Below are 22,482 nucleotides of genomic sequence, written 5' to 3' on the forward strand. Positions count from 1 at the left end.
CAACAAGGAAAGCCAGTTTTATTTTAATTTTTTTTCATAGAAAGCTATCTATAAAATGTGTGGTGAATTTAGAGATTTGGGTAAAAGCAGAGATCCAAAGTAAAAAATGTTTAAAAATACGCACTATGTATCTGCTTCATTAGAAACAAATGCTACCTCAAATTACCCTACTTAATAGCCATCAGTATAAATTTCAGAATACATATATTATTTCATATTACCATATGGTTGTAAAAGCCCAAGTCTTATTACTGTTAAGCTGTGTTTTAGCATACTGGAGATTAGATTTTTCAAGCACTTTGGGACCCTGAATTTTAAATAAATATATAATCAGGATACAACAATGACTTCTAAAAATACAATTTATTATAATAGTATTTAATTACAATTTTATTGGCAAAATTATATAACTGGCATGCTCTTCAGGAAAAGAGAATTGGGCCTAACTGATTTTTCAACTTATTACCCTGTTTTAAGAAGAGTTACTTCATCATAGATTTGGAGTCACTCATTTCAAAAACTTCTTGAAAGCATGTTGAAGTTAGCTTGGAAGGAACTGGGTGTGAAGAATCGCCCTGATGAGGTTTTTACTGCGTTTTCCAAATGAGCAGCTGTTTTCTGAATGAAGCTGCCCAAATTCCTGAAATATTCCCAAGCCTGACCTGACTCTCACTCCTGGTAAGTTTCTAAATCTTTCATAAAAGTGTCCTCAGGAAAAGATGCCAGACAGTCTTTTAAACATCTTCAGTGTTCCAGAGAACAAGTTCCTATAAATGCCCACGCGCGTTCTCTGCAGGTTAATGCAGACTCAACCACCAGCCTCTTCAACTTTGCCGAGAGCTCTGCCCAGACCAGACACTTGGGCGGCATCGGAGCACCACCTGGAATGGCCCTGAGGGCCCTCCTGCCCAGGAATCTGGTTCCCACAGGCCAGGCCAGGGAACCAGCGGTTTCAACCCCTTCTTTGGGCTCCAGGCATGACTCTTTTTTTTTTTTTTTTTAAGAAAAATAGAATCTAATAATATGTAAACAGAGGTTTAACCCATAAAAGCATGTTGCTTTCACATCCTCAGGCTGATGCAATGTTCATTCATCCCAGGATGCATTTCCATTACCTCTGAATAGACAAAGGAGAAATGAAGGCACACACTTGCAGAGCTTTTCTCAGGAAAGATGTCACTTGCTGAAGGAAGCACACAACTAATTCCAATGGCTCAAAAGGCTAAGCAGGAGAAATACAAGTTCAAAGCCAGCCTCTGCAACTTAGTGAGGATCTAAGCAATTCAGTGAGACTATGTTTTAAGTTTTTATAATTTAAAAAGGGCTGAGATGTGGTTCAGTTCATAAGCAACTCTGGGTTCAATCCCTGGTACCAAAAAAAGGAAAAACAAATGTACTCAAATCTGAACAAGACTGAATGAAACTGAAACAACTGAAGGCCTTGCCACATTTCTACATACAAGGCTTTTCTCCACTATGAGTTCTTCCATGTGATTTCAAAAGACCTGGAAAGTTGACAGTGTGACCACCTTGCTTAAAGGACAGAAGGTGATCTCATTCCTTTCGTGTCTGAAGGAAACTGTGTAAGTTGAATATTGTCCCACATTGTTTATGCACAGGGTTTTGATACTGTGTGAGTCCTTTCATACAACTGAACAAACTAGAATATCTAAAGCCTTTACATTTCTTACTTGAATGGGATTTATTATTTTATTATTATTATTTTGCATGAATCGTTCAAGATGAATATTTCCAGTTCTTAGAAGGAACTAAAAAAACCTAAAAGACTTCCCACATTTCTCACAGTTACAGGCTTCTCTCCATGAATACTTTCATATATAAGAAGGAAAATAAAACATCACACTTCCAGGAGATTTGTTTTACGGGGTAAATGAAATTTCTTTGAAGGCAATAGAGAAAAAGGAAGAATTTCCATACTTTTTACATTTAGACTTATTCAGTCTGATGTGATGGTGTACACCTGTAATCCCAGCCATCAGGACAATGAGTCTGAAGGATCACAAGTTTGAGGTCAGCCTCCAGAACTTAGCATGACCCTAAGCAACTCCACTAGTCAGGCATGACCCTTGCACACTTTCTTGTCTAGGCCACCCAAGGCAGCAAGAACACCCTGCTCCTTTTTTTTTTTCTTTCTTTTCTAACCACAGCTTGAACCAGAGCTTGAACCCTGGTGTGCGTAACCCCTGAGCCACATCCCCAGGCTTTGTGTGTGTGTGTGTGTGTGTGTATTTTATTTAAAGACAGGGTCTTGCTGAGTTGCTTAGGGCCTCACAAAGTTGTTAAGGCTAGCTTTGAACTCACGATCCTCCTGCCTCAGCCTCCCAAGATGCTGGGATTATAGCACCCGGCTTCCTCTCACTGGGCCATGTCTACTGGAACGCCAAGCTCCAAGCCATCCTCCGCAGCATAATGTTGGAAAGGTCTCTGCTTCCTTCATAAACACCCAGGCAAGTTTAATCTCTCTATGATTCCATAGAAAATTATTAAGTTGAACCACAGGAAAATATTTTTGACTTACAAAAAAATTTGTGACCCAAACTGATATTTTAGAGAGGATTATGGAAGTTACCCAAGAAAATTTAAACAACAACATGAATATTAGTTGAACAGATTTAATATCCCTGAGATTCATATTCCATAAACAATATAAAAAGTGTTCATTACACCAGTGGTTTTCAAATTTTCCTGTGCAAACAAATCAGCTAGGTATCTTGTCAAAATGGTCCCTGGGAGGTCTGTGCTGGGACCTAAGCATCTTCATGTCTAATAAACTCCCAGAGATGATGAGGCAGCCAATTTCCGGACTACACTTTGAACAACAAGATGCTAGACTATGTAAGAGGAACTGGGAGGAAATATTTTCTAGGGGGGAAAAAAAATGAGCTTAACAAAAACTCAAATCACCAGCAGAGAATAACAACATTTCTCTATTCTGTAGAGTAAGATCAATCTTTGGTTTTCAATATTTTCATGTATCTGATTAGTCATAAAGCCTCATTAAGTTTTAGGTTTTGTTCAACTTCAAAATAAAGTGCTATAATTTAAAAAATTAAAGGGCTGGGGATGTGGCTCAAGCGGTAGCGAGCTCGCCTGGCATGCGTGCGGCCCGGGTTGGATCCTCAGCACCACATACCAACAAAGATGTTGTGTCCGCCGAAAACTAAAAAAATAAAAAAAATTAAAAAATAAATGGCTATATTTAAGAGCTTTTAAGAAACTCACATTTCTGAGAAGAAAAGTTGATCTTTTGGAGAAATCCTTGTGAATTACACTTCATTACATAAACCCTTATTATTTATTGTCCCATTAGTCTAATCTCCATGACATTTAGTATGCTCCTTAAGAGCAAGGACATTTCATATATATTTTGGTCTCAAAAGCACTTAGCTCTTGTGTTACCATTTTAACACCTAATGAAAAGTGATTTTTCTTGAAGCCAGGTAAGAGAAAGGACAATCTTCAAACTAAAACATATTTTCAATTGTTATAAATATTTAGGGTCACGCCATTCAAAATTTCTGAAACTATGGAAAATATTTTTCCAGTTTACAAACAATAAATATTCAAGTTATGAAAAATTAGTGTATTAACATATTGTTTATCATTACATGTGTGTTAGGTTCAAAATAGGAATAATATCCTAGTGGACTATTTAAAAGGATTAAAAGGAATGTGAACTTTGGCAGTATGAAGAAAAGTGCCCCCCCCCCCCCCCCCCCCCGTGATTTTTATCAGGAACCAATGTAACGGCACTGGGTAGCCTGCCCACCGCGTGCCTTTCCTGCAAGTGAGCTCAGTTCTCACTCAGGGTCCCTTTCCTGACCCCCTGAATGATGCTAACTAATAGCAGTTTAGAGAGGGCCCAGGTAAAGACACACCAGAACACTTCCCTGTAGGTCAACAGGCTCTTCCTGGGAATAGAACTGAACTGAAATACAGGAAATGATTTTTAATACAAACCCCATGGAATCAAGTTCCTCCAATATGGCATGACACCTGGCCCTTACTCTGCATGAGACATTCATCTTAAATGCATTCAAGTACTTTGATTTCACCGCCTAGCAGCACCAGAATGACATAATGTGACTGGGACACAGGCTTCTAGGAGCAGATTGTCATGGCTGAAGTTCAGGGGGATTTAGTCCCAATGAAGACAGGGAGCAGGTTGCAGAACCTGTTCCTCCTATCATCGAGTACATTTGCTGTCAGGTGGGAAGAGTGGAACACATGGTGATTACAGTTTTAACAGTCGAAACTTAATTAGCCATTGATAAAAACATCCGGGTCTCAGGCTTTTACTTTAATGAAAGACAGTATGTCTCAGTGTGATCCTTCATCTAAGTGCACAAGACATCACCAATGGCATTTAAGACTGCAGATTTCTCAGTCTCATAGAGCCACAGAGTCTGTCCAGGGGTAAGGTCAGCATCTGGGTTTTAATCAACTCTGAGGAAGTGAAAGGCTGGTTTTAATAAAGCAGCTTCTTCAACCTCTAGGATTTTGACAGCAGCAAGGCTCCCCCTTAGCTTATGGAATTTACCAGGAAGCCCGTGTTCCAGGTGGTCTGCATGTGATTGTAGGCTGTCGCTGCACTGCTCAGTGAGGAGAAGATTGTGGTTTCCTCACTTTCTCACTCACCATGTTCTGTTCTTCTACCATCATTTCCTTCTCTTGAGCTGGTAGTTTTTAGCTCAGGAGAAATTTAACCTCAAGGACCCAGATGAGAAGAGGTAAACACTGCATATGGCCCCCAGGCAAAGGATCCCTCCAATCTTAACTCTCTTGCCTTCCATTGTGACTTCTGTTTGACTCAAGCACAGCTGCACAGCCCGGGGCCCATCTGGGAGCCCAACACCAGAGCCACCCACCAGGAAATAAGGTTCACTCACACCAGCCCCCCTCTCTGAAGAGCCCTTATTTATGGCCTTTGTTCCTGACTCACAGACGCCACTCTGCCTCTCGGTGTGGTCCAGATCCACCCTATTCACGTTTTAATTTACCACTTCTACCACCTCCAGCGCGAGATTTGTTTAGTGACATTATGAAAATAGCCACCAAGGCTAAAGCTGCCCCCAGAATGGGGGGACCACAAGGGCTGACCTCCTGGGCCACCCCCGAGAGGAGAGGGGTGATGATGCGGCCCACGGCTGTCACCGACTGCCCCATGCCAATGAGGGTGCCGCTGGCCTGGGCCCCGCCCATGGTCAGCTGGAGGTCTGTGATGCACGTCCTGCCGATGCTGGTGGAGAAGGACAGGAACGTGGAGGAGAGGACAACCACGCCCATGGTGTGCGCGGTGGAGTAGAGCAGCAGCAGGGTGCAGGTGAGCGCGCTGGAGTGCAGCAGCACCTCATGGGAGTTGTGCTTGTACAGCCGCAGGATGGGCCCCAGGGCAAAGCCGGCCAGCGTCCCCAGGGCACTGCTGTAACTGATGAGGTAGCCCGTGGTCTTGGGCCGCACCCCAAAGCGCTCCTCCAGGGCCAAGACAAAGTTGCTATAGTATAGCATGACAGCCACTGCCATCAACAAGCGCACGAGGAATATGTCCCACATTTCGGAGAATATCAGGCTCCTCATGTCCCGCAAGGCCCACGTGACTTCTTCCCAGGGCCACCGAGCAGTCTCTTTACTCTCTGAGGCCCCAGGAGTGGGGGCTGCTTCCGGCACTTCATAGTCGGTCTCTCCCGGCAGCACAGGCTTCCTGCCCAATCTCAGGCCATTCTTTGTACCACTGAGTTTTGCTTCACTCCAAGGAAACAGCCAAACGAGACCTGTTCAAAGGGCATAAGACCTGTTAGCACAAACCCAAAGCACTGAGTTCCTACTCAGTGGCCTACTTCGTGGCCCACCCCTGGGCAAACAGCTTCAGAAACAAGACAATCCACACTGTCCAGTTCCCCTCCTCCCTGACTGCGCAGATGCCCCACTGCAGCTGTGTGAATCCTCACCCTCAGGGCATGCTGCTGAGCCAGGGGCTGTGTGGTTGAGAAGCAAAGTTCATAAATTTAATCTTAATCCTCCTAAGAATACTTACAAAACTACCACTTTTTTTCTCCTTGGGGGTATAAGCAATTATAGTGATAGGTTATGAATCTGCACTTTCACTTGCAGTTTGTCCACCCTTCTCACAGCTCCCCTGTGATGAGGGGATTCTAGAAATAGGTTCCTCACCTTCCACAAACCCCACCAAAGCTATACCATGAAACATCCACTTTCTCCCAAGCTCAAATATTGCATCATTTAATATCTAAACTTACAAATTTAAATTTATATTTAAATTCTTAACTTTCTTAACTAAGGGTGGGAGGGGTGCAGAGGGGCATGGGGGCAAGAAGGTGGTGGAATGAGGTGGAGATCATGATCCTAGGTACATGTGAGACTGCGTGTATAGTGCGACACCACATCCTGTATAACCAGAGAAATGAAAAGTTGTGCTGCAAGGTACAGTGAATCAAAATGCATTCTGCCATCATGTATACCTAATTAAATAAACTAATTTAAAAAAAAACCCTTTCTGAATCCCTGTCTATCATGTAGCCACAAGCCCACGTATCTGTCGTCCATCCACTTATCCATCCATCTGAACATGCAATACTTACGGAGTGCTTCCTAAGTGCTAAGCCCTGTGCTTGTTGATATATTAACATAGCTGGATGCGGAATATAAAATCCCTGTCCTCAAAGAACTGAAGCCTCCAAAACAGTTCACACAAGTAAATAGGCAATTAGATTGAAATGTAAAGGTCATGTTGCAGGGAGGCTCAGTCTGCTGTGTACAGCGACAAATCAATCTTGGCGTAGGTATAGGGAGACAGCTTGGCAGTATAGCCCAAGTCAGGGCCTCTGTGTGGTATCACAGGTCACACCTGCAAAATCTCAAGGGCTGCCATTCTCACAGAACACAGTGCAGTTCTGACCACCATTAAGATAATCCTGCCCTGCCATCAGGATTGGTGTGTTCAGATGCCAGAGTGTGAGTCTTTAACCAGAACAGAAGACATGGGCTACAGACACGAGAAAGGGTTCCTCGGGCAAAGTGGCAGATCTGAGCAAGGACGTGAGAAGCTGAGTAAAAGGGCCGAGCCAAACAACTAAAGTCACATGGGCAGGTGTGTCAGCCAGCTTTTCATTGTTGTGACTAAAATTCCAGATAATTTTTAGAGGAGAAAAAGATTATATGGGGCTCATGGTTTCAGAGGTTTCAGTCCATGATGGGACCACTCCATAGCTCTGGTGCCGAGGTGAGATGAGGCAGAACATCATGGTACAATAGCACGGCAGAGGAAGGCTGCTCAGCTCATGGGCACCCAGAAGCAAAAAGAGGTCAAAGTGCCAGGACAAGATATATCCTCCACAGGCACATCCCCAGTGACCTGCCACACTCTACCTATGGTTACCACCCAGTATGACACTCAAATTATTAATACATCATATAGATTAATCTACCTATTAGGGCACAGCCTTCATAATCTAATCATTTTGCCTCTAAATATTCCTGCATTAACACACGAACTTTTATTTATTTATTTTTTTTTTCAAGACACCTTATATACAAATCATAAGAGCAGGAAAAGACTGCAAAACTAGAATGAGAAAACAGCAGTGAATCGTGTTTACTGCACTGGATGGGCAGAGCCCTCTGTGAGACTATCTGCTGTCTCTCCCAGTCCTTCTCCCACTCCTCTGCTGAAACCTTCATCAGCCCAGGTTAAATGTGGGACAAGTAAATCCCTATTGCTTTAAGCCATAGTGGTTGGGAACACCTGCAACTGAATGTATTCCTAACTGACCCATATCCATTCACAGGCTTTAAATAGGACAAAATATTAACACTATCAATGGAAAATCTAAACTAGAACTCCATAATCATTTTTTGTTTATATGCTGACTCTGGACTTTGAATAATATCACATTCACAAACTGGCCCCACTACTGATCATGTATTTGAAGTCATTTTATCCAAATTTACCCAATCAGGCCTGCCCCCTGGCTGAGGTCATAGGTCAAGTTCCTGGCAGAAAACCATACATGATTCCTATGAGTACTAAGAGATTTAACTTCTGAACTTTACTTCCTGAATCTGATAGTTTAACCCAACATGGTTATCATTCAACATCATGCCCTGAGTGAGAAGATTCAGAAAGTTCTAGTAAAGTAGAATCTGAGTAAATACAATGGAAACTAAATAGCACAAATTATCTTGTTTATGTGGCTGTTTATCCAAGGACTGGCTGCAGCCCAGTCTTTTAGCAAAGATGGTGAAAGATGCTTTAGGCCACAAGCTCTGCAGCCAAGGACCACCCAGCCTATGTCTCGCTTTGGATTTATTAAATGTTACTGAACATCTGCCATACGTCTGGTCCATCCTGCGTGGGGTAGCAGCAGTAAGCAGATCTGACAAAATAGCTGGCCTTGTGCAGTGTGCTAGCCAGAGGTGTGTGTTTGGGGGAGGGTGGTGGTGGGAGCAGGGAGAACAAACACAACACAAGCAGAACAATTTAATAAGAGAAGTGCTACAAGGAAAGCGCTATAAAGAAAACTGAGCTCTTTCAGGCAAAATGATTGGGAAGACCTAAGGCAGCAAATATTTGAGACCTGAATAATGGTGGGAAGAGAAAGCCAGTAATATATGGGAAGAACATGGCAGGTAGGGCAAGGCACCAGCATATACTGCTCTCCCCTGAAAGCCAGCCTGGTCAGCGTGAGGACGACCAGGAACCAGTGGCCAGTGCTCAGAGGAGGTGCAGCCATGCAGGCTGCGTTGAGGCAGCGCACTACCATGATGGACAGAAAGCCACAGTGGGGAAGGACTGAAGCAGGGATGGGGTACTCTTTCCTTTAAAAAAAAATACCACAATCTTATTAGATTTTTAATAAATTAGTTTAAAAATGTTTTCACTTAAACCACAACTAAGAGAGTATGCATCACACAGAAGAATGAAACTGAATGCTTACCTTACACTATACACAAAAATAAACTCAAAACAGATTCAAGAGCCACATAATCCTGAAATTATAAAACTCTCTGAGGAAAAAGAAGGAAAAAAAGCTTCTTAAAATTAGCCTTAGTAAGATTTCTTGGAAATGACACAAAAAGCACAAGCAAACAAAAGAATAAATAGAGAACTGTGACAATATCAAACCCAAAAGCTTCTGCACAGCAAAGGAAATAGACAGGAAAGTAAAAAGGCACAACCATGGCATGGACTTGAGGTTTGCAAATCCAATATCCAGTAGAGGAGTGATATCTAAAATGTGCAAAGTGCTCCCACAACTCAACAGCAAAAACAAACAGCAAACCAAACAAAAAACCTGCTGAAAAAATGGGCAAAAGCAAAAAACTTGTATAGATATTTCTTTATAAAGAATGGCCAACAGGTACATGAAATATGTTCAACATCACTAAAGATCAGGGAAGTGCAAAACCAAACCACAAAAAAAGGTTACCTCATTTCTGTTAAGAGGGTTATTAAAAAAAAAAAAAAAAGAAAGGAAAAAAAAAAGATAACAAGGATTTGAAGAAAAGGGTCGTACATACTACTGGTGAGAATGTAAACTGGTGTAACCATCACAAACAATGATACGGAAGTTCTTCAAAATGACTTTGATTTTTAAACAAGTCTGCCTATTCCAACCAAACACAAATTTTAGGAGATAAAAGTAGGTAGACACGCAGAGTCCATACACATGAGTAATCAGTATAGTCTTGTGCTTAACCATCAACTTACCAGCATTGAGAAGGAAGACAGAAAAACAGATGAGGGCTGTAAGATAGAATCCACCGTCTAACTCCGTGAGATATCCCCCGACCATGGGGCCCAGGATGAAGCCCATGCCGGAGGCTGTATTGAACTGTCCCAGTACAAGTGGCCGTTCTTTCTCTGCAACCAGATCAGAAAGCAGAGCCCTGGAGATGGAGAGGGTGTGTTTAAAAATACCTGCAAGAGGACAAGAAACATGCTCTGTAACTTCTTTCAGACCCAAAGGATCTCCCTTGTGGTCCTGCACTTCATTTCTGTCCCAGAAGGAGTCCTGACCTCTACTTTCTTTGAATCTGTAAGATCTACAGGTCCCAGCCCACAGTAACTGTACTGCTGGGCTGGTGTCATGACCATGGTAGGTCACCATGTCTGGCAGCAAGCCCCTGAGCCCTCAGCTTCCCTGACTCCTGTCATGACATCCCAGCTTTTCTAGTTCTATGTTACCCATCTGCATATCCATACGGCGGCTTTCATGTAAAGCTATGGTTCTTTATTCATGTACTTACTGAATAAATATTACTGCAAGCCTACTATACGTCCAGCACTGATCCTGACCCTGAGGATAAAGCCATGGACCAAAGCCAGGAGAAAAAATATGAAAGCTATTCTTACAGTTCCGGAGCCTGGGTTTCCACTGGAGGGAACATAGAGTACACATTGGAAGGTGTAAAAGGCCATGGGCAGGAGCAGAGCAGGGAAGAGGACAGGGCAGAAGCCGAAAAATGGTGCACATTCATCCACCCAATTCCAGCTGATTTCCACTAGCTAGAGTCATGGATTTGTTGACCAAACTACCTGAGAGCCGTGAGCTGATTCTGTACCTGCACAGTTCTGAGGATGTATTTGACTCTATGTCCTCAGACACCCCCATGTGCTGAACACACACACACTCATGGACATACAGTGGCTGTCAGTCTGTGGATCACACATGGCTACCAGCAGGTCAGCCCGAATCGCTTCTAACTGTGAGGTGACATGATGGCTTCTGATGAACTCCCCACAGGCATCCTAATGGATCTGGGCCCAGGTCTGCCTCAGAATTAGAGAGTGCATCTGTTGGACACTCAATGTCTTCTGGAAACAAACTTATAAGTCCCTTTTAGAAATTGGGCAGGTTGAGTCTTTCTAGACTTGTTTTCTTAAATGCAAGGAAGGGCTGGGATGGAAGATGATTCCCAAGAGGTCTTATAGGAATTCTGTGATTTAAAAAACATTATATCAATGTCAGATTCGCCTTACACATAGGAGGGAAGAGGACTGCAGAACAACCCCAAGAAAGGTTCTCTAGTCTTTTACAGGCCGAGAGGGGAAAACCAGGTATCCATTTCAGGCACATTCAAAGTCAGTGACTCACTATTAGGATACAAAGATCTACATCCTCAACAGACGATATAGTAGTACCCTGGTGAAACTCTCCAGGGCTCCCTCCCCATTCATGACCACCAAACGGTACGGCAGTCACATGGGCCCTGAAGAAGAAATTTTTATGTATAGCTTTACTTGTCTGCAAAGATCATGATGTCCATATAATAGAGCTATCAACAGTTAACCAGGTTCGTTTCATGTTAAAGAGAAAAACATTTTAATCTTCCTTATAAATCTGTACCCATTTTGTAACAAATCCCAGTTCTCCTCCAAGTTCCTCCTCAGCTTCTTTAGCTATGAGCAGCTCGTGACAGTGAGTGGGCAAAGGGAGCACGCTGTGAGAAGCCACACGGCCAGCACTTCAAGAACATAGTACACTCAGCGCCACATGCACATGGACAAGCCATCAGTGGGAGTTTGTGTGTGCTGGGAGGGGTTTGTTAGGATTGTTCACCATGTTTGAGCTGAAACCTCAAGCACTTTTTTACAGTAAATGAAAAAACTGTGAATTTTAGAGTGTGAACTCAATAGACTTTTAGACTAAAGATGTGTGTTCCAGAAATGGTGTGAAAATTCCAAGTGAGCTGATCATCAGCTAAATGTTTAATGCCTCATCTGATGCTCTACTCCTTTGGGGTGTTAATTTAGACCAAGCAGTTTGACTGAATATGGGCAGATGTCCAGTTGTCAAGACCTGGGAACCAGAGTAGCAAAGACCGTCAGTGCTCTCACAGGTACAGGATGAAATACTGAAACTCCAGTCTCTGGATGCTCCAGGAGAGAATAAGGACTTCCATAGTAACTATCACCCACCAGACATCAGCTGAATTTATGGATGGTGTTTCTAAGAATAGACAAAATATTTCAACGAATGCACAAACTAAAAGCTATTTCAAAATGTTAGAAATAGTCAAGACCAGTCCAGAAACAAAAAGACAACCCATGAGCTGTTACATCACAATCATAGCCTTATTCCCCAACCACCTCCAGATTTCCAGGAGTCTGCAGGAAACAGACTGAGGTAAATTTCCTGACTCAATAATCAGCAGCTGCGATGATAGGGTTATTATTATCATTGCTGTTATCAAGGCCCTTTCTTTAGGTGAGCTCTAATCAAAGGGACAGGCTTTGTGTACAGAGATTTGAGTGAAGACACACTCATGGCCCAGCACTTACCCACAGGGACCCTAGCCAAGGCAAACAGGAAGACATTGGTGGCCATTCCAAGGAGGAGATAACCCAGGGCACTTAGCAGAATGCACACCAGCAAGGAGGACCGTCTTCCCACCACATCACTCCAGCAACCCTGAGGAAAGCAAGAAAAGACCCACAGTCACGATCACCACTGTGACCATGCCCAGGACAGTGTGACCGACCCCGAAACCAAGTCAGAGAACCTGGCTTGAGGGCCTCAGATGTGGCGCTCTGCTGCGCTCTGACCAGGTTAAGTTACTCCTCTGGCCCTCCCACGAGGGGAGTGAAAAGATATCTATCTATCTATCTATCCATCCTTGTGGACTTTATAGGATATATTTTTATATGTCCACAAGGGATGGATACTGGGACTCAAACCCAGGGACTCTTTATCACTGAGCTAAAAAGTAAAGAAATATACTTTTCTTTATCTAAAAATTGAAGCCTGATGATCTGGTAACTGAGAATTATCTGAAGAAAGGGTGAAACATCATTTACAAAGCCCCATTTTAAAATTTATTCTCATTATATTATGCCACTAAACTCCTCAGAGATAGTGTCCATGTCTAAAAATTTACAATATACTGAAAAACAAAATGAAGAACAGAAATCTACATGATCCCAAATCTATGTACGGTATATTTCTTTTAAGAAAATGGTCTGTAGAACTCTATTTTATAACTTACATTTTTATTATTTGGACATCATTGCATGTCATTAAAAATTTGCCATTGTTACCATCTGAAGGGGTGGATATTGGAAATTGAACCCAGGGGCTCTTTATCATTGAGCTATATCTCCAGCCCTTTTTATTTTTATTGTTCTAAATTTTGAGACAGGGTCTTATTAAGTTGTTTAGGGCCTCTTAAGTCTTTGAAGCTGTCCTTAAATTTGTGAACCTCCCCCCTCAGCGTTCCAAGTCACTGGGATTACATGTTCTCATTTTTAATCATATTCCACATCCCACTATGTACCTATGTTTACTTAACTAATCTACTCTTTGTTAGACTTTTGGTTCTTTTCAATTTGTCAGCAAAATAAATAATGCTACAAGAGGCACCTCATAGCAAACATCCCTGAAAATGTCCTTAGAATAAAGTTCCAGCACTAGAATTGTTAGGTTAAAAGATAGGCATATTTTCAGGTATCTGACATACACTGACACATCACTTCCTTGAAAGATCAATATCCCACACTGGTTTGCGTGTCTCTGTTCCCCATGTTCCAACATTGTATACTGTCAATGAAAAAGATTTGCAGATTTGTTAAGTGGCATCTTTTCCCTGATATTTTACTTTTTTCCTCCAGATGAGATGAATTGTGGGTACCATCTGCATTTTCTCCTGAGAAGCTAGCACTGCAGTGTGTTTGCATCTCACATCCACCTCAGAGTCCTGACAGGTATGGGCTCCCCACTGTGCCATTCTTTATGTAAGGACATTTGCTGAGACCACAAGGAGGGCCAGGAGGAGGCTTGCCCAGTAGGGAACTAGAAGGTTGGTGGTAACCAGCTGGATCTCCCAGTGTCTCTGCGGGAGGAAAGCAGAGCCCATGGGGAACAGGAGCTGAGAGGCACACAAGGAGGTACTAAGCAAGCGGAGGCCAGCAGGAAAGAAACAGGCACAGAGAGGCTGCCTCAAGTCCTGCTGTTCCCTGGGGTGGATCATAGGTGGAAAGAGAGCAGCAAGGTAAGTGGGGCTCTAGGCCACCTTTCTAGCTCATCTTTACTTGAATAGTCTCTGTTCCTCAGCAACACACCCAGCTAAAAGAACCACCCTCACTTGAAAGCAGACAGCCCTGCTTATGAAGATGCAACTGGATATTACCAGGTAAGGCTCTGAGAAGGTTCTTCAGAGGTGGCTAGTTGGCCTTTTGTTCTTTCCTCATTCCCTTCTCCCTGCTCAGACACTTTCCACCATGAGGGAGGCTGAGCAGCCACTCAAGGATGGTAGAAGAGGATGATAGCAGGGGTTGGGCCTTTGGTGGCAATTCAGACACCTGAAGTGGATGCTCAGATTGGGGCACTGAGCTTCACTTTTTGTCTTCACACCCGTGGAAAGTGCTCTGCTACTAGCAGACAGACATAGCCTGACAAATAACACCCCGTAAACCACGGCACTGACCCATTCTAGACACCAAGGTTCGGGGTGAAGTTCTGTTTGAAGGAAAACTGCCTTAAAATAAAATTTGCCAGATACTGTGATAGCAATGGAGCATCATCTGAGACGGGTCAAGGACTGGATTGCTGGGCCTGTGAAGCTCCCCGGATGAGCCTTGCTTCTTGAGCAATACACAGGTCTTCATCAGTCCTGCCTAGGCGGTGAACGAGACTACATCACACCCCTCTGATAAACACAGGACCTCAGCTTGCCTCTCCTGGCCAGAAGCCAGCCACAACTGCTGATTCCCTTTCCCCATTTTATTTATATGCTTATCTTTAAGGATTTAAAAGATCTCATTGCACAAGTATATAACCTGTCCTAAAATTTCACTATGAAACATTCTGAGGGCAAATCCTCCAAATATGCCATCCTTTTACAAGTGCCATCAATCTTCTCCCCAAAATACATTTCAATGGATTTTAGAAATTTCCCCCTCCCTTCTGATTGTGGATCACTGGCCTCCTGAATTTAGGAGAAATCTGAACTTTTGATTCAGGTTCTCTGGCCTCCTTGCAGCTAACATTGCACTGGTATAACCTGGTGATGAGCCGCAGGACCAAGTTATCTGGGTTCAATTCTGAATTTTGGACATATTAATTACTTTCTCTAAGAATCAGTTTCTTCATTTATAAAAAAGGAATAAATTCTACCTCAGATAATTTTCCCCTCTCAACACTATGTGCTTAATATAAAATGATCACTAAAGACCAACAATGACCCTCCATGCTGGTTATTATGAACATTAAACAATGTTCTCAGAACAGGACTTGATACATTCACATATAACCACATATACAATTACGTATGCATAAAATTTAATAAATGCTAGTCATAAAATATGTACTATAAAAGTATTGGTTAAAAAAGAAATTTTAATTAGGTGTTTCTCTGACAAATTTTTAAGAAAAGTTTTCATTAAATTCTAGCTATATGCGAAGAGTGCTTTGTAGCTATATGTGTAAGTGCTTTGTAAGACAATCGACTTGAATAAGTGGGCAGGGTCATAGTTAGCAGTAAAAATTCACATTCACAAAATGCTAACCATGTGTCAAATCCTCCAATAAGTGCTAGTGACAAAAGTCAAACAATTACAACCAGTCTTTATCTCCAGGAGGCCAGAGTGCACCAGGACAGAGGTGGGAGACATGCACCTTGGCCTCACGCTGGAATAGACACACATAACCAAAACTTTGGGAGGTGTTTACTAAGATATAGCCCAAATTCCACTGTCACAAGAGTATGAAAGGTGACATTCTGACTGATAAGTAAGTGCCTGTCTAATTTCAGTCATCTATTTCTATATCACTAAGGCAATGGCAGGTGACATCAGGACATTAGGAGCCTCGAATCTGGTGGATGATTCAAATTATTTAAACTCTAATGAGTTTTAATTTTCAATATATAAAATGAAGATACCAACTACTTTGCTGGGTTGTTAAAAAGTTTAAATGAGAATAAAACTATGATTGTTACACAGTTAAATGAAGAAAAAATTTCCATCAAAAGCAAAGATCAATAGGGAGTAGCTGTTATTTAAAATTTCATCTTGGAATCCAACTGAATTTTTTTAAAAAAAATACATATATATACATATACATATATATGTATATAAACGTATGTATATTAAAAACTCAAGGAAACAACTACTGGGATACATAAATGCAGAATATCTTTATCTTTCTTCTAAACATGTGAACATCAGGCCAGCTATCCAGACCAGTCACTGATGATCAATCCATGAGACTAAACTGATCATTCTATGGATCACTGGACCATGAGGTCCCAAAATCAGAGTGGCCACAGTAGAATACACCAGGGAGAGAGAAGGGGAAGTCTCTGAATTTCAAATTATTGACTGGTCAAAAGCAGAGTGACAGGATTGCCTCTGGATCATTCCACACACGTGGGCAGATTAAAACCAACCAGCCACTCCAAATGGCTTCTGTCGATTCACTTAAGTCTTGTAATAATAAGACTCTTAGTTCAACTTAAACAGCCCCAAACAGAATCCTAGAAATCCAAACAGATTAAACGAAACAATAAAAATTGTCAATACTTTTGTTTACATTTTTTTCAGTAAAAACGTAGCAGGGACTTATAGAAAAAGCAGATTACAATCTCATCCCAGATCTACCACTCACCCAGTGTGTCTCCCAGAACAAGCCACCTGAGCCCTTTAGTTCTGCGCCTTCTCACAGGCCAAATAAAAAGAATGCATAACGAAAGGATCCTACTTGATCTAACAACACCACACATTGCAACCATCTGCAAACCTACTTTTGTAAACCTTAAGCACTCAATCTAAGATAGATGACCCTCAGAAGCATACGCTATGATCTTGAGATGAGCTGCCGGATGGAAGATAACTTACCACCAATGTGCTAGAAAAGAGTTGCAAAATGCCATAGGAGGAACCTACAAAACAAAAAACAAATAAGAACATAAGCAAAATTCCCTAGATCTGGCCCAGAAATAATTTAATGGAGTGACAATTTCAGAGAAATTAACAGAAAAGCATAAGGACTGTTTTTAGTAAAGGAGATTGCCCCATATAGTTTTCTTGGTTGGAAAAAGACAATGACATAAGGCTTTTAGGATAAAATTGAGAAAAGCAGAAGAGAGAATATAGACAGGGGCTGACTTGAAAAACCCTGAAAGACAGTACTTCTGTATGTGAGAACTGGGTGGCTCCGACACAAGAACTTGCATGGTGAGTACTCAAGGGAACAGAAATATGAATTCTAGAGAAATCCTACTTGGTCTTAAAATTTTAACAATGACTCATACATCTCTAACATTTTACAGTCTTACAAAGTGCTTTAATTTTATAAGGAACTTATAGAGGTTCTTTTTTTGTTTTGTTTTAAACTCCATTATCATGCTAGTTGTTCCTTCTGTTTTTCCTAAAAATCTTCAGAAGTCTAGGTGATCCAATATAATTCAAAGTGTGTTTCTCAAAGAAAATACCAATCATGGTATGGATCAGGATTTTAATAAAGATTATTTACAAAATTCTCTCAAAACATTTGCTCTTCTAGCTTGTGAATGCTTAAGTGCTGTTGGTCATAAGGATTTTTTGTTCATCAACATAGTCTTAAACCCTGCTAAGTTCTGCCTCTTTCATTAATCAATCAATTCTGCATAGAATTTTTACATTGCACAGGCAGAGAAACCCCATCTAAGAAGTACTGGTGGGACTGCAGAGAGGTTGCAACTGATTTACCGAGGCTCACCCAAGCCCATCCCCACAGATGTGACTTCTGTAGACTCTTTCTGATCTCTCAAATGAGATTATAGGCTCCTGTAGGCAAGAGTTCGTTTCTATCCTTTAACAGAGACAGATCCCTAGATAGGCTATACCAGTATACTGGCTGCACCAGTGGTGGTATGGGATATAGGGTCAGCACTCCAACTTCAAAGTCATTCTAAAAATGGGTACTCCAGGAAAAGATGAATTATGTTTGCTTCAGGATTATATTTTAAATATTCAGAAAATTCATTTTCTCTCATTTCTCATATACCTTGTTTGGATTCTATCTGGCTGTAAGACTGAGATATTTTCAGGTACTAAGTTCAGAGGATTTCAAATCCAGTGCTCTGTAAATGAGCACCAGTAACCACCCACCTACTATTCCAGCTACTGCAGGACTTGCTCCAAGGGACTTGACATGAAGGCTCAATAAAGGAACAACCATGCTGACACCAAATAAATCCTAAGAAAGCAAACACAGATTGAAGTCAGTACTGAAATCTACCAGTTTTTTAAGTGTTGATCCTAAAATTATAAACAGATTTTAAAAATAAATCCAACATCTAAACTTCTAACATTCAAGATATCAAAGCTTCCACAGTATGCCATATTAATCAGTTGAAGTTAGGAAGAAATCCTAATAAAACGTGTTATAACAGCTGTCAGGTGTAAAAGCCTGGGTTACCCTGACCTAGGATCGATTTTTAACTTCACCTTGTTTGTAGTTGACCCTTAACATTCAAGGAGGATGTGTAACAGAATTTTCTCAAATAAAATAAAAACAACAAGCAAATGAAAAACCCACAATGTTCTATGGAAGATGAAGGAGAGGAGGGAGGGATGATTCGTATTTATTGGTGAAGCAGAACTTCATTAAAAATTAGAATGTACTTGTGCAGGTAGAAAAAGCAGCAAATATGCTAGAACCTGCAGTTTACCTTCATAAGGTAATACATGAAAAGAAATTCTAAGGATAGCAGGAAGGAGAGAGAAGCATAGTGGGAAGGGTGATGTTTTGCAGTCAAGTCACAAAAAGTGCATGGGTGGATAGGTCGGAAAGACAGCTTTCAGTTCCAGCTTGGGCCCTTAGCGAACCTGTGCCCTAGAAACGCTACTTACTGCTACCACACTCCAGTGCTATCTCCTGTGAAGAATGGATCTAATTCCTGCCTGGTAAAACCACCATGAGTATTAAGTGGCACGATGGCTGAGGAAGGTCTCACACAAAAGACAGGTTCAAATCCATCTCCTTTCTTGAGTTCTGAGGATAAGTATGTCCCTGCTGGGTATTTGGAGTTACTAGGAAGATTTAATTTTCCTTTAAGTTTTGCTCTCATTTCACTTGGTTACCTTCTACAACTGGCTTAGGGGAAGAATAACAATGTATACATCATACTTTTTATAAAGCCTGAATTCCCTTTTCTACACACCTGGTTAAATTGAAAGAATATACACACACACAAAAAAAATATTTTGTTTAGGCCCAGAGCTAATATTTGAGCTTCTGGTAGATGTGCATTCACATAATAAGAGAAGTATGAATGTCCACATATACTTCAAAGGTTCTATTTCACGGTTACATCTTCAGATAGCCATATACCAAATATCTAGTATTCTTAGCTCATAAATGTATACTTCCAAAACTATGGCTTATCAAGTCAATTTTATGATTACTTAAACTTTCTTTTAAAGGTTGCATCAATTTCTTTAGGGCTTTTCTATCAGTTCTGTCTCATCAGTCTTCTGATATTTCTATCTCTTTCTGTCATGCTGGATCAACCAGCTATTGAGCATTCTGGATATTTCAGAAAAAGATACTCAATTGCCCAATAAGATTTTTTTTTCCCCAGCAAGTGTCCCAGTATTGTGTCATTTAATATTCAAATGGTTACAGATGGGAGAGAAATATTTATGTCACAGGCCAAGATCAATGGAAGGTAAATATGAAAATACAGATTCAGAAGCAATAGCTGATGCTTAGTATTATTTTAGTACTATGCGAGTCTGAAAAAGTCTATCTTTTCCCAAGGAGCCCGGCTGCTGGCTCTTTCAGGAAGTCCTATTCTAAATCTGTTATCTCCTTTACTATAAAAGACAAGTCCTCTCTTCTTCTGAATCCATAGCTTCCCAAAACACCATCTTTGAAGGTACATTGCATTTGGCAACTGATCATATGCTTGTAATCGTTTATAAGAAAGTCAAGTCAGATGGGCTCACCTAAGCCTTTCACTGAACATTAATATCTCTCAATGAAAACTGATGAATACATTAAAAAATTTGGCACCTTTTTCAAGGTAGGAACTCCTTCCTACTTCTTTGTTGGTGGACTACCACATCAAAAGTGAATTCCCACTTGCTAAAAGCTAATGAAACAGTAGATATCTCACCAGGGTTCTGGAGGAAAGACAGGATTAAAATCATATATCTTAATATCTTAGATTCCTAACCAACAAAGGCCTATCAGGTCATCTTAGTTTTCTTTTTAAAATAAGTTAAAACATGAGAGTACAGGTAAGAGCTAAAATAGAACATTCTGACATATATTTCTAATCTTGTTCCCTTTGTCTCCCAATCAGAAACCATTTTTTTTCCAGGAGTCTTAGGCATTCTTACATATCTAAACATATCAAGAATAATAATTCATATAGGATATTCCTTAATCTACCTAGCAAAGGAGCATTAGATCCTTCAAAGATAGACAAAGCTGCATATATTTTAATTGTTTACAACATTTTCCACCAAATAGAGAAAAAAAATCTCTCTCTACTCTTGGTTTTCTGGAAATCTTGCATTTTCCCCTGAAGATATTAGGCATCTAATGATTTTTTTTTCCAAAACATCATTAAAATCACAAAATTTTACATCATGCTTTCTAGATTATATTCACCATCACACATAATATGGAAAATATATGAGAGGCTGTGAATATAGCAATCCATATTGGAAGGCTGAGCGGCATGTACAATCTTTGAAATGATTTGTTGTACTGTAAAGCTCAAATAACTATTGTGAATTCTAGGTAATGTTAGTTTCCAAAACCTTTTGAAAACAAATCTGGATTCTGCAAGGGAGGGCTCAAATTTTCTTTCCATTTGGCAAAAGTGGTCCAGTTGGGCCATAGTTGCTGGAAGTCCACATCACTTTTCAGAGGGTGGATGGCTTCACTAGTTTTGAATTCTGGGCAACTAGACTGAAATTAGGAAAAACACGTGCATCTTAAGACTGAATCAAGGAAAAAGATGAAAGGAAGAAGGGAGCGGGGCAGAAGGAGTGCCAGGCTCTGATGTCAAAGGCATGGAGCCTGAGAACATGACAGGCACAGGGTCTGCAATAGTGAATGGAAGCCGAGAGATCTCCCTTGTATACAGTAAGTCAGACTTGGAAGGGGTTGGGGGGTGAGGAAGTGGATCAGGGCCACTGCAGTTATAGTGGTTGGGGACTACCAAGGAAAGCTTATGGGTAAGATTTTTAAGTTCTTTGGTGGCAGGAACTCCACATTACAATATTGGAGTTCCATGGCACCTACCACATGGCACATGTTCAAAAATTCCATAATACTAAATTAATGGATTTACCCTACCACACTCTAGGTTCTCCAAGTTTTCAAATCCACAGGGGAAAAGACTATTTCTGGCCCCAACCTGCGAGCGGGCGCATGCGCGCGCGCACACACATCATAATGAGAGGAAACCTGTGTTGTGCAATACATAAACGTTTTGTCCAAAGGAAGAAGTGTAAGGTTCACGTGATTTGCATTTTCAAACATCAAGTCAACGGGGAGCCCGAAAGAAAATGTGCCTAATTCAGTCCAGGTGGGATCATCAACAGACTTTCCCTACCCCTGGTCTACCGCAGCCGCTGCCCCAGCAGCAGCTGGCCTTTCCCCAGGTAGCTCTCAGACTTGAACCTGCCGGAGTATTTAACGCCCAGGGTCACCCTCGAGAGCGGCTAGATCAATAAGACACACCTGAGGCTAGTCCTGGGGCTCTTAAAACGGCAGAGGAAGTCGAGGGCGCCCAGGACTGGGTCCAACTGAAAGCAGGGAGGACAGTAGGCTGTGTGGCCAGATGCAGAGGGACGTGAGTGACAGGGACAATTGAGGTTTGAGAGGTAGGGAAGCAACTGAACAAGCAGATGGCAGGACCGCATCCCTGGCTGAGCTTTGCAAATCCCCGGAGCCTGAACACCACAGAGCCTCGCTGGAGTCCCCAGCCCCAGCCCCAGCCTACCTGGCCCCCAGCCCGGTTCGCACTCACCAGGAATCCCACCAGGTAGAGGCAGAGCAGGAAGCGGCGGGCTCGGACGTCGCCGGGGCCCGGAGGCCCCACCTCTGTCCCCGTCCTCGGCTCGGGCGGGGGCTCCCGGGTCGCCGAGGCCAGCCCCGACGCCGAGCCCAGTCCCCGGCCACCCCCCAGCTCCATAGGAGCGCAGGCTGCGAGTGCTGACGCCGCCGTCGCCGCCTGGCCCCGCCCCCGACGCGCCGACCCCGCCCCCGACGCGCCGACCCCGCCCCCGACGCGCCGACCCCGCCCCCGACGCGCCGACCCCGCCCCAGGCGGAAGTGGGCAGCGCGCCTGCGCACGACAGCGGAGTGCTGGGGGCTCCGAGGCTGGAGGCTGGTCACTCAGCGGGGAGGGGTCCCAGGCTGGTCGAGAAATGGCGCGCCTCAGCGGGTTAGTTTTGTGTGGATTACGAGAAGGCTGTGTTTCCTCTGCTGCCCTGTCACTGAA

The 22,482-nt window shown here is 42.3% G+C and overlaps 1 protein-coding gene across 1 annotated transcript; it reads right to left on the reverse strand.

Annotated features, from left to right (window-relative positions):
• Positions 1-2,225: 2,225 nt before the first annotated feature.
• On the reverse strand, positions 2,226-22,221 carry MFSD9 (major facilitator superfamily domain containing 9). Its single transcript, XM_081264775.1, has 6 exons — positions 22,009-22,221; positions 18,128-18,215; positions 16,874-16,917; positions 12,323-12,452; positions 9,749-9,958; positions 2,226-5,792 (listed from the first exon to the last, which is right to left on the reverse strand). The coding sequence occupies exons 1-6, from the start codon at positions 22,171-22,173 to the stop codon at positions 5,002-5,004; spliced, it is 1,428 nt and encodes a 475-aa protein (XP_081120901.1). The 5' UTR covers positions 22,174-22,221; the 3' UTR covers positions 2,226-5,001.
• Between the last annotated feature and the right edge of the window lie 261 nt (positions 22,222-22,482).

This window comes from Spermophilus citellus, assembly GCF_964194105.1.
Source record: "Spermophilus citellus genome assembly, chromosome: 13".
Taxonomy (NCBI): Eukaryota; Metazoa; Chordata; class Mammalia; order Rodentia; family Sciuridae; genus Spermophilus; species Spermophilus citellus.